Here is a 15,779-nt window from a genome sequence, read left to right as displayed (position 1 = left end):
AGTGAATGGCTTTGGCCCCACATGTTTTGTTACTAGGTTCATGTGGCACAAAATCCATTTGGAATGGCTTATGTGAGTTCTATAAACATGACCTGGACATAGGTAATAGGGATAAAAAAAGACACTGATGAAAGTTGAAGAAGATGCTTCTTCAGTTAAGAAGATAACTATAAACATTAGAAAGGAAATAGGATTAAAATGGATTGACATGTCTCCCTCCAACCTTTCTTTAGACTTTTTTTATATATATATATTTTTTGGTCAGGACTTAGCCTTCTAAGTTGAAAATGATGTTTTTTTTTTTTTTTTTTTTTCTAGAAAGCTTCAAGACATATCTGTGATGCTGAATATCTTCTGAGAAAAGTTACTAAAGTTAAAGCAAATGTCTTGATGTGGAAATAAAGGGAGGTCCTGGAAGAGTAAGTAAATTTACATGGGGCTCCAGTAAATTTTTTTTATCCAGGATCACATCCTCTCTTTTCTATCTTATATATTTGTTCCTGAATGAGTTATGGAAAGTGACAAAAGTCAGGCTTAAAATTTAAGATTTGCAGGTGAGATTTAAATGATTAAAAAAAAATCATGCAAGATTATAATTTCTTCAGTTCTCCACTGAGAACTGAAGAGAACAGATTTGACCAAACAATGGAAAAAGAATCAACCTTGAAGACTGTAGAGCAAATCCTGAATGCCTTTATACTACTGTGTGGGGTGGGGGTGGGGTTGTTGGTGATAAGAAAAATTTCTGAGAAACTTAAGCAAAGCTAGAGTTATGAAAATGTCCTCTGGGACTAGGAAGTACAAGTCTTGGCAATTCTAGGGTTATATTTTCAAACTTTGAGAATATTTGAAAAACCCATAAATGCAATGACATTTTTTAAAAAGTAACATGAGAATTTGGAAAAGTAGAAATTACTTGCCAGAAACACATTAGGCCAAATCATTTGAGTTATCATACTCTAACAGAATAAATCAATTCTCTGACCATTAGGTCTTTAGCCAGGGAATTTTTCTTCTTGAAATTTAATGCCTGGAGAGTATACTTCATTGAAGATGCTTAATATACACAGAGAACTGGTCAACCTAGAATTAAATGCTGAGCCAAACAACTGTATTTCTTCTTGGGATAGTTTGAAAAAAAAATACTCGGGGAAGATTGATGACCCTTAGATGACTACTAGGGGAAAATTTGTCCCATGTGCTGATGTAAGATATTATTGTTTGTCACAGTCTAGTTGGATCTAATAAAGAGGTAAGCTGAAGTCACAAGGGGAAATTCCCTTTGTGAAGTTTGATACTAGAGCCTCAAAGTTCTAGTCATTGGAACCTAAGATCAAAGCTTTACAGTTATAAAAAGGAACCCAAGATCTGAACAGATAGAATGTAGAAAATCAAGTGGCCATTTCAGTTACCTGTAAATCCATTACTATGATGCTTCAGACAAAGTCACAGATCCTCCTAGAACTTTCTGGCCAGTTCATTTGTATGATCAGATCATTCATCCAAGTGGCGTACTTTTTGGTAATCCATTCGAACCCAATTCAAATAGTAATTTTATTCTTCTTGGAAACATTGGGTTTAGGAATAATTCAGAAGAGTACAATTCCAGTCTTAGGAATAATTCAGAAGAGTACAATTCCAGTCCAGTGTTAACTGAACTGGGTTCTGTGAAACTCTAGTTTTTCAAGATGTTTAACAGTTATATCATGGAAAGAAGTGCCTCATGCTCAAATAAGCTGGAGAAACCTCAAGGTAAGCAAAATTAAATAACATTCATGTTTATTGAACTTCTTAGAAGATTTATTAGGCTCAAATATATTTTGAACCTCTAAGAGGTTGTTACAGCATGCATCATTTCCCCAACTTATTAGTTTATGAGACTTTTTTGGAAAGAACACTTATTAATATCCTAAATAACTTGTTCCAGGGATCACAGTATATAAACCCCCAAGAGAGTGCAGTCTCTTTACTTCCTGTGGAATAATAACTAAATCTTTTCATGGATGGGTTGACTTTAATCCAATTTCATTTGCCTAAGCTTTTTGGTCCACTTTTGACAGAAAATAGCAGAATCTCAAAGCCCTGTTATTAACTGCTAAATGTTTCTCTCTCTCTCTCTATTTTTTTTTTTCCAGCTGGACAATTAGTTAAATACTTATTCCAAACAAAGTACTCTCCACTAACTTTTGGAAGACTCTCTGTCTACTTTAACTTTGTTCATTTTTAAATTTGAAAGATTCTGTTCCATTTCCATACAAGTTGGAACTGTGATAGAATTTATAGCAGGTCTTGACTCATTGTTAGATATAAATAAGGTAATTTCCATAAGAGGAAAATGAATTTCTAAATGGTTTATGATAATCATCAGGAAAGTCAAATGAAAAATTACTCAGGCAGTCCATTCTTCAATCTTTCTATCTCATTTCCACCCTTTATTAAGGGAGAAATGTGTTTAAACATGCTGCTATCCAGTTGGCAAAACAATTTTTGGACCTGTCACTTTTTTATTGGGGTCACTTTTATTTTACTGAAGTCACTCAAAATTTCAAATACGCAAAAAGTCAGCTCTTTGAAAGTTAAACTTCCAATGTGATATGTCAAGAAACAAATGCCAGACACCTTCTATTCCAGCTTACGCACTGTACCAAAGGGTGCTGTTTTTAAGGTTCCTCTCAAAGTGTGAAAAGTGTAGAAATCTATCTCTTCTATGCTAATTCATTATATCACATGTCATGAATACACGATAATCAGTGCTTTCCCAGATCATATGATTATAGTTGACCTTTGAACAAACTGGGCGTGAACTGTGCAGGCCCACTTATACACACATTTTTTTTCAACCATATATATTACAAGTATTGATACTATGCGATCTGAGGTTGGTTGAATCCATGGATGCAGACTTGTGGGCCAATTATCAGTTATATGAAGATTTCAACCGCACAGGAGGTCATTCCCCCCCTAACTCCCATGTTCAAGGGTCAGCTGTATCTGCTTTGAAAACCACTGACTTCAGCCAAATGGAATTATGTCTCATTTGAACCAGATCACTGGTGGGAATGGCATGATGCCATTTTTTAAGAACGATAATATTTTCACTTGAGTAACAATCATTAATACAAACTGAATTGGACAAATTCATTCAGAGGGGTGAAAGTGTCAGCATAGTTAACCTATTTATAGGAGTAAATGAGCTTTTCCTCAGTGGAGAAAAAAAAAATAGTAAGTGCTTTTAAATCCACCTTATTTTTTGCCACTTCTTTATAAACAAGACAGAGTCTTCTTTGTCTACACCAGACAGCTTTCAAAATAAAAATCAACATCTCCTCGGAAAGGAAGCAGAGAGACACCCTGGAGTTGTGCATTTAAGATGATACTGTGTGTAGAGTATTTGAATAGACAACATCAGAGGTGCAGTAGCCAGATGATTCCTCAGACTGGCAGTGACCCAGCCTTCAGACAACACTGTTTTTTAAACAGATCCTTAGTTGTATGGATCGTCCTGGTTTCTGTTGGCATCTGAGAAGAACTTATTATCCAGAGAGCTTTACACATCTGAATTTTTTTGATCTTAGCTATGAGCTGAATATTACCCTAGGAGTAGATATAAACATCACATCCTCTTCCCTTAGTAGCAATTGATGAAAGTAAAATCAAGCTGTGGTTAAAGGAATAAGTTTCATTACTGACACCTACCTTGCATTTTACAGATATAAACAGTGACACACCACTTTCTGGAGAAACCAAAGGCTTTGTTACAGTAAACTGGTCCAGTGTGATATCACAAGTATAAAAAATATTCCATTCTGTATCAAAACTAGGCACATGCCTTTATTTATAGTAACAGAAGTTAACAGAGTTGGGCATTTTTGCCTTGGGTCCTATCTCTTGGCATCCTACATCGGACAAAACTCATCTCTCCACATATATCCACCCATAACTCCAGGGATCTAGTCTCAGGGTTATCTCTATGTAAAGGAAGGTGAAGTCACACTTGGGTCAATAGTGGTGTGTAACTAAAAAGCACAACCTCTCATTCATATTGCTTTAAAACATATACAGCATATATGTTTCCAAAAAAAAAAAAAAGAGAAGAGTAAAGAATATACTGATTTCTTTGTGGTGTTGAACCAACAATATGGGATGATGCAAGGCTTTTAACAAAGGAGAATCATAGATACAAATTTTTCTGTCGAGTATGGTTTAGACAAATGTGTCTTTTTAATACGTAAATCCTACATTGTAGGTTGTTCCTTTTGATTTCTTCTTTTGTTTTTGCAGTGGTAGAAAAGGTTGAGTAACTGTCCACGAGCATGAGCCGAAGCTTCAGGTTCATTACTGAGATCCCCAGAATGCCAGTATTTGCAATGCAAACAATTAGTACCCCACTGTGTGAAGGGCTCTGACACATGCCTGCCTGCCTCTAGGTGGAGCGTCTCCATCACAAGTCCTCCTGCTTCTGCGGACCCTGCTTTGACACAGGGGAAGCTGCACTAAGCTGCCTTTTAACCTAGTACTTTTCTTGTGCCAGGCCATCTCACTGGTTACAGACAATGACACGGAAACAATAGTTGGAGCGGCCAACCCTCAAATCATTTTCATGTTGAACCTCCTGGGTCCAGCCACCTCCCCTTCCACGACAGCACCATTGTTTTTTCGGGGCACGTACTCAAGGTCAATGCTGTTTTTGTGTTTGCCTTTCCCTCGGCTCCACACAAAAAGGAGAAGAAAGCAAAATAACACCACTCCCAGGAAGGTGAAACAGCCCATGGCTGTCGACACCAGTATTGTCTTAAGGTCCAGGGAGAAAGTATTGGCATTGGTGCCATTGGAAATGGTGTCATTGGAGTCGGTCATGTACATAGGGGTCCTGTTGGCATAAAGGAAGCGGTCTGAGGCGAATCCTTTGACAGTTAAGGAGGCCGTGAAGGTGTCGTTCCCGGCAGCATTGCTAGCGATGCAGACATACATCCCGCTGTCTTGATCCTGGGCGAAGCGGATCTCCAAGGTGCCATCACCCAGCACGGTGGCTCTTCCATTGGACTTGGTGGTGATGAGCCGCCTTCGAGGTGTCACCCAGGAGATCACAGGCTGAGGGTCTCCATCAGCATTACATTCCAGCTGGACCGTCTGCCCCTCATCCACAAGCAGGTGCTGCAACTTCTTTTCACGGATTTTGGGTTTTTTGCAGGTGAAGTAAAAAGAAAGGGCAGTGCTGTGGAAATCTTTGAATGACCTCTCACGGATAGTGTCTGGGCCAGCACACATGGGCTGCTGGCCACCGAACTGCAGGGTTGGGTGCCGCTGCAGGATCCATAGGAGACGGCAGTCGCAGGCCAGAGGATTGTTGTTAATGCTCAGGACCTCCAAAGCCCTCGGGGAGGAGAAGACGTTCTCTTCCAGAGTTTCCAGAAGGTTCTGAGACACATTGAGCACACGAAGGAAGCGGAGCCCTTGGAAGGAGTGAGGCTCAATGGTGCGGAGCTGGGCCCCCACTATATGAAGCTCTTGGAGGCGGATCAGGTCAGAGAACATGCCTGCCTCAATAGTGCTGATGGGATTGTAGGAGAGGTTCAGATGGGTCAGGTAGACCAGGTGTTTAAAGGCAAGGAAGGGGATGGTGGATAGGTTGGTGTTGGTGATGGAGAGGGAGGTGAGGTTGAGACCGTAGAGGCTGTTGGCAGGCATCATATCCAGTAAAGGCCAGTAGTCAATCTCGAGATGTTTCAGGTGGAACAGTCTTTTAAAGGCATACACGGGCATGTTGTTGATATTGAGATGCTTCAGGTGCAGGCTGATGAGGCTGCGGAGGTGTGAGAGGGCTTCTGTGGGTACTGCAGTGAGGTTACATTTCTCCAGTGTGAGCTGCTCCAAGCTAAGCAGCCCACTGAAGGCCCGGTGTGATATATAAACCAAATCGTTGTCCCCCACTTCCAGAGACTTCAGGTTATGCAAATCCTGGAACATGTAGTCCAGTAAAATGACAATCTTATTCTCACTAATGTCAAGCTTGGTGAGGTTGGAGAGGCCCGTGAAGACCCCCAAAGGGACCAACTTTAGGCGATTGCCCTTCAGGCGGAGAGAACGCAGGTTGAAGAGATTGTTAAAGGCTCCTGGCTCCACATTGGCAATGATGTTGTCGCTCAAGTCTATCTCCTCCAGCAGAGGGTAAGAGATGAATTCTTCGGGGTTGATGCTTTTAAGCCTGTTCTTGCTGAGGTCCAAGATTTTGGTCTCGATGGGAATGCCCTCTGGGATGGCGATCAACCTCCTCCTGTGGCAGCTAACAGATTTGTTCTGGGCCGAGCACTCACAGCGAGCAGGGCAGCCAATGGTGGATCCCATGAAGATTAAGACCACAGCCAGACCCAGGAATGGCTGCCAACATGATAAGGCCGTGTGAAGCATGACTCCCCGTCTTAGTCTACACCTTGGTCACGGGCCTGCAGGAGAAGGGGCCAAAGAAGGGAGGAAGAAAAACTGAGTTAGGAAATAGATAGGCGAAGAGACATAAAGGAGACAGTGAGTACAATGAAAAAGACCCTAGATTTGGAGGGCTGCAGATCAGATCTGACCTTTAAACCTGAGAGCTGCCATCATTAACATGATCATGGGTAAGTTATTAATATTTCACCTCCCTGTACTTCAGTTTTATTGGCTGTAAAATGGAAATAAGAGGGACAGTAATAGTACCTTTCCAGAGTTATGACAGCTTCAGTACTGAACAACTCTGTATGTGTGCTGCTGCTGCTGCTAAGTCTCTTCAGTCGTGTCCGACTCTGCATGACCCCATAGACGGCAGCCCACCAGGCTCCCCCGTCCCTGGGATTCTCCAGGCAAGAACACTGGAGTGGGTTGCCATTTCCTTCTCCAATGCATGAAAGTGAAAAGTGAAAGTCAAGTCGCTCAGTTGTGCCCGACTCTTCACGACCCCATGGACTGCAGCCCACGAGGCTCCTCTGTCCATGGGATTTTCCAGGCATATTGTGTTCAACTCTCTGCGACTCCATGGACTGCAGCCCTCCAGGCTCTTCTGTCCATGGAGTTCTCGAAATACTATTACAGTGTCTGGCACAGACTGGTGCAAAACCATACATTTTGCAAAAGGCTTTATTTTGAACTTAAAGGACGGAAGCAGAGGTCAGTGGCTTTATGCAGTTTGAATCAGTGTCTGTATCTCTGATGTTTTGATGTCATCCTCTTCAAAATGAAGCTAATAGAAGCTTCACTGAACATTAGGAACCTTGTGTTCCAAGTACAAAACAAAGTTACATTCAGTGAAAGAGGTTGAGATGTTTTACCTTCATATGTAAATATTCTGTTAAAGTGAAAGTGTTAGTCATTCAGTCATGTCAGACTCTTTGCCACCACATTGACTGTAGCCGACCAGGCTACATCCATGGAATTTTCCAGGCAAGAATACTGGAGTGGGTTGCCAGTTCCTTCTCCAGGGAATCTTCCAGGCCCAGGGATCGAACCCGGGTCTCCCGCGTTGCAGGCAGATGCTTTACCATCTGAGCTACCAAAGTCCCTTTTAACTAGAAGGTGTACCTCTTTCAGAATTCAGCAAATTTTGATTTATAGAGGGTTTTTCTTTTTGGAGGAAATCAAAAAAAATCCTCAAAATCTCCCTGACCTCTTCATGTTTATCATAGGTATGAGGCATCATAGTGGCTATGAAGATGAAAATTCTTTGAGATTTTTGGGTTAAATATGTAACAGTGGGAAGAGTCATTATTTTAAGAAAAAAAGTCTTTAAATAATAAATGAACATTTTTTTCGTATTCAAATTCAAACCCATTAAACCTGTTAAGCTGAAATTAAATAGATATCAAACAAGATTGGAACTATGTTTTAAATGTATGTCATTAAGCAGACGCTGAACTTACTGCTCAACTGAATAGTGAAAAGTATGTTACGGAGAAGTATGAACCTGAGATCCCCAGGGGTGTGCTTCATCCATGGACACCATGTATACTCAAGGGCAAGTAATTTAAAGTAATATTTTTAGATATAAAGGTATTTGATAAAACTTCAGCATTCACTGCTGAATCGTTTAAGAGTATAAATCTTCAATCAGTGTTTACATATGTCTATGTATATATAACTATGTCTGTATCTAAACACATCTATCCATAAAAATGACAAGTAAGAACAAACTGAAAGTGAATGAATCTCTAGAAAAAATGGCCTCAAAATGTAAGACAAAAGCAAAAATGCAGAAAGTGCTAGTAAAATCAATTAGAGGTGAGATAAGATTTAATTTTGCCACATCTTTTCCAATATTTCTTTGTAGATCAAACTAAAGTCTGTCTTGAAAACCAAAAGAAATCCACTGAGAAATTATTAGAACAAAGAGAATAAGTAAATTAACATATAATAAAAATAATGTGTGTATATATATATAATTTAGAATCATATAAATCATTTAGAAAATATTACTGTATAAGATGATTCCAGTCATAGCAATTCTGAAAAAGTCAAATCTTTAGAATAAACTAAGAAATACACAGAGTATTACAACCATTCAGCCCTAATGAGGAAACAAAACTTACTAAAAAGAGGGATATAGTATATATTTCAATAGAAAGATTTAAAATTATAAAGATAATTCTCAATAAATACAGTTCAAAGAATATTTTTGGATTTGAAAAATTCTCAGGTTAATTTGGAAGAATATAAATATGAGACTAATCGGAAACATCAAAAATTAGTAATAAAAACACTTATGAAAAATTTAAACATAAATTACAAAACTATGATAAAAATGAGCATCATGCTGGCATGAAAACACACAGTGAATGAAACAGACAGTAAAGAATTTTATCTAAATGGATTTGAGAAGTCAGCATACATGAAAAGTGGCATTTTAATCCAGTGAGAAAAATACAAATAACTAGGAATTTAGTGGGAAAAGTTGTACATCAGCTTCACTGGTTCCAATAAAATAAATTCCAGATGAGGGATTAAAATGAAAGAACAAATAATATACCGGAAGAAAATTCTTTAATTTTATAATAATAGAATTGAAAAGCCTTTTCTATGACGAAAGCTAGCACGCATGAAAGAAAAGAATAATCTATTCAACTGTGTGCATTTGAAAAAAATTTAGTATAACAAGCAAGTAAACACACCCACAAAGGCAATTGCTAAAATGGAGATTATCTTTTAGGCTTCTAATAGATAAGGGATTAAGCACAGTACTAAGCAAACAGTTCTTATTAATCCATAAGGACAAGAGGTGGATGTCAATAGAAAGCTAGGCAATGAGTGTAATAAAAGCTAAAAGCAGCTAATGTATGAAAAGCTGACCAACTTCACTTAAACAGGAGTATAACGCCTCTGCCCATCAGATTGACAAAGGTTAGTGACTGAAGAAACTGATATAAGAAATATAAACTGGTGTAACCATCAGGAGGTAGAGGTATGACGATGAGGGGGTTAAATGATGCATTAAGTTTAATACGTTCATCCCTTTAAACCATTTTCTTAAAACATCTTCAAAACCACTTTACTGAGTAATGATTGCCATACAGAAACTGTGCAAACTGTACACACTTGATGTATACAATTTGAGTTTGGAGAGAAGTACATATCTGGGAAATCATCACCACAATCTATACCATAAACATGTGTACCATCTCCAAAAGAGGGCGGACCTTCTCTTCTTTCCTAAAAATGTATCATAGGGAAATAATTTAACTCATGTGCATAGATATTTGGTGCAGGCTTGTCTCTAATATAGGAAACCTGGAAATATGTAATATTAGGATCTTAGTTATATGTTAAGATACAATCATACTACAGAATATGTGGTGGTGGTGGTGTAGTCGCTAAGTCGGGTCTGACTCTTGCGACCCCATGGACTATAGCCTTCCAGGTTCCTCTGTCCATGGGACTCTCCAGGCAAGAATACTGGAGTGGGGTGCCACTTCCTTCTCCAGGGGATCTTCCCAACCCAGGAATCGAACCCAGGTCTCCTGCATTACAGGCAGATTCTTTACCAGCTGAGCTATGAGGGAATATGTAGCCAATAACATGGAAGACTTAGGTCTGTACTTGTTAACATGGAAAGATGAATAGATATATACCCCTTTTTGTGTGCATGAATATATACAAACGTGTATTTCTATGTATATTCCTATATTAGGAATTTTATATTCCTAATATAGGAATATATGTGTATAATATAAATATTAATATACATAAATGCATGTTTTTATATAGGGATATAGAAAATATGTAACATAGTATATATAATATAGGAATTTACATATAGGAATATATGTAATATAAATATATTACAGTATATTATATATAAATATATATTCCTATATAGAAATATATAAATATTAATATATTATTTATAATACACTCTATATATAATGTAATTCATAATATATAGGTAATAATACATTAATATATACATTTATATATATTCACACACAAAAAGAAATATATATTTCTTAATTTTTATATATATATATAGGAATATAGTTATATATATGGGGTTTCCCAGGTGGTGCTAGTGGTAAAGAATCCACTCACCAATGCAGGAGACATGAGACATAGGTTTGATCCTTGGGTTGGGAAGATCCCTTGGAGGAAGAAATGGCATCCCAATGAGAATCTGCCTGCAGTGCAGGAGACCCTGGTTCGATTCCTGGATCAGGAAGATGTGCTGAAGAAGGGAGAGGCTACCCACTCCAGTATTCTGGCCTGGAGAATTCGCAAAGAGTTGGATATGACTTTCACTTTTTCAGTATTTTTGCTGGGAGAATCCCATGGACAGAGAGCATGGCAGACTACAGCCTCTGGGGTTGCAAAGAGTCAGAAACAACTGGGCATCTGAGCAGTCATATATATAGACAAGAATAAAACTAGGAGTATATAATGACAATGTTGACTATAGTAATTATTTTGAGATGGAAATCACCTCTAATCCCTCCATTTTCTTATAAATTTACATGCATTCTATTTTCCCCACAATATAACTTGTATTACTTTTATAATTAGAAAATAAAACTATTTTGATTTTTGAAGTTGTTTTCACATGTAAAAAGTCATAGATACATTTAACAATAAGGGGTCAAATTTGTGTTGACATTTCTAAAGATTATTTGAGCTTTCAAGAAAGTCTTAGCATCAGCTTGCCAATTCTAAAAGTTTGCTGGGATATTGATAAGAATTGTATTGAATCTATAGTTTTTTGTGGAGAACTGATAGTGTGACAATGTTCAGTTTTTGAATATAATGGTACTCTCAATTTATTTAGGTCTTTAATTTCCTTCAGGCTTCCCTGGTGGCTCAGACGGTAAAGCGTCTGTCTGCAATGCAGGAGACCCGGGTTCGATCCCTGGGTTGGGAAGATCCCCTGGAGAAGGAAATGGTAGCCCACTCCAGTATTCTTGCCTGGAAAAATCCCATGGACAGTGGAGCCTGGTAGGCTACCATCCATGGGGTTGCAGAGTCAGACACAACTGAGCGACTTCACTTTCACTTTCTCTTCAATTTCTTTCAGCAAATGTTTCTTCCTTTTTAACTTCTATATCTTTATTTTTGTACCTTTCTGTGTTCGCTATTACCTCTAAGATGATGTTGAATAGAAGTGCTGAGAGCTGTCTGCCTTATTTTGTTCCCAATCTTAAGATGAATCATTTTTTTTTTCACCATTAAGTTTGATGTTGGCTATGTTTTAGTGTTTTTTTTTTTTTTTTTTTTTTTAAATAGATGCCCTTCATTAGATTGAGGAAGTTCTCTTCTCTTCCTAGGTAACTAGAATTTTTTTTTTTTTTTTACCATAAATGAGTTGTTGAATTTTGAAAGATGCTTTTCTGCATTTATTGAAATGGTCTTATTATTTTTCTGTATTATTATTTCAACATGGCAAATAATGTTAATTTTTTTGAATGTTAAACCACTTTTGAACTCCTGGTATAAACCCCACTTTGTATGAAGTCTGTGTACATACACACTTATATTAGGTTTGTTTTGCTAGTATTTGGTAAATAATTTTTCTATTTCATGAGAATCTTTTCTCTGTCTTTTACATCTCTCATGATATGTTTATGTAGTATTAGTATCAGAGTAATAGAGACCTCATAAAATCAGTTGGAAAATGTTTCTTTGGCCTCTGTATTTTGAAGGGTTGGTATAGGATTGTTATTTCTTTCTAAAATATTTAATAGAATTTACCTGTGAAACCAAGAGTTTTCTTTGTGGGAATGTTTTGAAGTGTAAGTCAATTTCCTTTGTAGATATTGAAATATTTAGATTTTCTATTTCTTTTTTGTGTCAATTTTGGTAATGTGTTTAAGGAATTTGTCTATTTCATCAAGATATGAATTTATTTGGCGGAAGTCAAAGTTTCCCTATTCTTTCAAGCTCTGTAGGTCATTGCTTTTACTCTGGATATGGGTAAGTTGTACATTTCCTTTTTCTTGATAAGCTTTGCTAGAATTTTGTCAATTTTATTGAACTCTTTTTTTTTTTTTTTTAAGTTTCCTAGGGTAGAAACTTAGATCACTAATTTGGGGCCTTTTTCCTCCTCTAATATAAGTTTTTAAAATTATAACTATTCCTTCATGCGTTTTATATCCTTTCATAAACTTTAATATATTTTAAAAGACATCAGTCAAAATTTTTTTCAAAATTATTTTTCTATTCCCATCTTTGACCTATGGACAGTGTAATTTTGAGTTAACTTCCAAATATTTAGGTCTTTTCTAGATGCTGCTGCTAAGTCACTTCAGTCGTGTCCAACTCTGTGTGACCCCATAGACGGCAGCCCACCAGGCCCCCCCGCCCCTGGGATTCTCCAGGCAAGAACACTGGAGTGGGTTGCCATTTCCTTCTCCAATGCAGGAAAGTGAAAGTGAAGTTGCTCAGTCGTTTCCGACTCTTAGCGACCCCATGGACTGCAGCTCACCAGGCTCCGGTGTCCATGGATTTTCCAGGCAAGAGTGCTGGAGTGGGGTGCCATTGCCTTCTAGATGCTGAGTTATGTATTTTTACCAATAAATGTCAGCCTTCTGAAATCTACTGAGATTGTCTTATGGACCAGCATGGGATCAATCTCTGACCATCCCATGTGTACTTAAATGTGTATTTGCTGTTTGGTGGTGTAGTGGGCCACAAAAACTGTGAAAATTAATATGGTTGCTTATGTTAATAAGGATTGCAAAAATCTTCACTTTTTCTAAGTTATTCTATATATCAGTGACAGAAATATGTGTTAAAATCTCCAGCTATGAATTTGTCTACATCTCTCTTAGTTCTGTAGCTTTTTTCCCCTACATATTTTGAAATTCTGATATTAAGCAGATGTTTAATTTCTGATTTAGTGATTTTTTTTCTTATCATGAATAGTCCATCTTTGTCTCTAGTAATACTTTTTGTCTTTAAGTCATTTTGAATGATGAACACAGCAACTCTAGCTTTTCAAGCTTAATGTTTCCATGGTATATATTTTTCCATATGAAACTTTCAACATATTGGTATCTCTGTAGTTAAAGAGCATCTCTGCCTTTTGTTAGGTTGCTAACTCCATTTAAATAGAATATAATTACTATATGGCTGCAATTAAGCATGCCATTTTGTTATATGTTGGCCATTTGTCTCTTGAATTCTTTTGTTTCTCTCAGTCTCCTATCTTCTGTTTTAAACAATTAGGTTTTAAAACGTATGTTTGCTTCTGGGCCTTTTGGCTGAGATCAAGTGTAGTTTTTAAGTGTGCATTGCAATTCTTCTTTCTGTATTTATTTATATTATTTTTTATTTGTTGCTGTCTGATTTAGAGTATACATCTTTCATTTACCACAATTTATACTTTTTATTGAATTGCTTCAGGTAAAATATATAGTAGACTTGCAACAGTATATTTTCATTCACAAAAGGTATAGTGAGTTCCAGACAAAAGGAACAGTATGTGCAGAGGCATGAGAACAATGGAGAACACCCTGTGATTGGGGAATTAAAATATGTAGTCCAGAATGGTTTGAGCAAAACCGGAAGAGAAATGGAGGGGAAAAGAGGCTGAGAGGTAATTAGAGGAGTGATTTACAAGGGGCTTGTAAACTGTGATAAGCTGTTTGCACTTTATCCTGAGGGCAATGGCAAGCCATTAAAGTGGTTTATGCTAAGGAGTGATATGAACAGATTTACATTTGGGGAAGATTAATCTGACCGCCATGAAAAATAGACTTGCAGGAGGGGAAACCTTGAAGCTGGAAACTCAGGAGGCTATTGCATTATTCAAACCAGAACAAAGCAGGTTCACAGGAGTAGTCTTCAGTAAGTGGACAGATTCAAGAGGTGTTTTGAGGCCAAATAGAAATGTTTTCTTTATGAATTGACTGTGAGGGGTGGAGAAGAGGCAAAGATGAGTTCTAGCCTTCTGACAACTGGATGGGACCTGGTGTCATTCACTGAGATGGCAAGTTTAGCAGTAACAAGATGAGGAATTCAAGTGTCTCAAATGTGTCTGTCACTGGGTCAAGATATGTGGGCCGAAGGATTTTCCACTCTTTGAAAGTAAAATTTTTCAGATACTTTTGGGGGCATTTCTTTGGTAGGGCTGGGAAAATGTACATTTTATTACAGATTTTATGTTCAAGATAGAAGTTTTATTTCACACTTTGTACTTTTCATTTTGATTTATGATAAAGAATGAGCCATATAAATTCCACTGCTGAGTGTAGTTTTGTCTGCTAGAGTTGCATGATCTATATATCATCACCAGTTAGATAAGGAGATAACTGGCATCCTATTTTTGGTTTATTTCAGTAATGGTTTGGGAAAATGTTATTTCATTGTTTGGATCCCTTAATCAGGCTCTGTGTCCAACATGGAAATGACAATATCTTATTTAACCATGGCTGCAACTCAACCAGAAAGGAGTTCAACGAAGGTATATAGCTTTGAGTATCATTTTCCTTAAAAATTTGTTCTTTTGGTTCCAAAGTGAAGGACCATCACAACGAAGGATGGATAAGTGCTCAGCAAGCAGGCAGCAGATAAGCTCCTTTCACTTGTGGGCAGCTCCTCCATTCTACTTCTGTCTTTCAGCTAAGCAGAAGTAGATAATATGAGGCCGTATCTCATCGCAGTTCTTTGATGTATATAGTTTGGAAACTGTGCAGGAAGGTTGTGCTTTATTATTCTTATCACAATACTTCTTAGGTTTAGTCTAGAAGGACAAACTGCTGACTCCACTTAGCTTCCACTGTCAGCGGAAGTCTTACAATCAAAGCTTGCGCTCAATGTCTGACTGTGACCATGGTCTGATAAGATGAACTTCATTTCATTAAGAGTAGAGCAGGAGACTAAAATCCGCAGGAAGCCACCTAGGGCCTTTCCATTAATTCTGATCAAAGGCTGATTTGATTTTTGGCTCAATGATAAGTGCCTTTTTAAACCTAGTGTACGAAGTTGGGATATTTTCTTGCTTATATTTTTTGTGTGCTGAGTATATTTTGCAACTCATTGTATTAAAGCATGAAACAAACAAAACCAAAGGACTTCACAATGGAAAAACAGAAACGATATTTGAGTGCAATATGTAACTCTGAGTTTGACGTCTGTTAGCTGTGGGATGTGGGTAAGCTGATACAATATCTATGATTCTCAGTATTTCATATGCTAATTTGCGGTCATAAAGCAGGATAAATGTGATGATTAAAGGTGGTGTGTGTAAGGTGACTGCCATAATTATTTTAATGGGAGAATGGTTTGTTGAAACAGTATCTGTCAGAATATAAAGCGTTGCCAAGGAGACATGG

The 15,779-nt window shown here is 37.5% G+C and overlaps 1 protein-coding gene and 1 long non-coding RNA gene across 12 annotated transcripts in view; one reads left to right on the top strand and one right to left on the bottom strand.

Moving 5' to 3' along the window:
• Positions 1-1,204: 1,204 nt before the first annotated feature.
• LOC133252470 (uncharacterized) lies at positions 1,205-4,366 on the top strand. Its single transcript, XR_009737943.1, has 3 exons — positions 1,205-1,576; positions 1,610-1,752; positions 4,282-4,366. It is a non-coding gene; the product is annotated as an uncharacterized LOC133252470 (long non-coding RNA).
• LINGO2 (leucine rich repeat and Ig domain containing 2) overlaps positions 2,096-15,779 on the bottom strand; it is a 1,446,924-nt gene continuing 1,433,240 nt past the window's right edge. For all 11 annotated transcript variants that reach the window (XM_061425094.1, XM_061425103.1, XM_061425099.1 and 8 more), the window contains one exon: positions 2,096-6,443. In XM_061425094.1, coding sequence (XP_061281078.1) covers positions 4,588-6,408 — 1,821 coding nt within the window. In that variant the 5' untranslated portion in view covers positions 6,409-6,443 and the 3' untranslated portion in view covers positions 2,096-4,587. The remainder of the gene's footprint in view (positions 6,444-15,779) is intronic.

The sequence above is a fragment of the Bos javanicus genome, chromosome 8 (genome assembly GCF_032452875.1).
Source record: "Bos javanicus breed banteng chromosome 8, ARS-OSU_banteng_1.0, whole genome shotgun sequence".
Lineage (NCBI taxonomy): Eukaryota > Metazoa > Chordata > Mammalia > Artiodactyla > Bovidae > Bos > Bos javanicus.
Note: the sequence above shows the minus strand (reverse complement) of the source record. Positions and strands in the feature narration are given on the sequence as shown.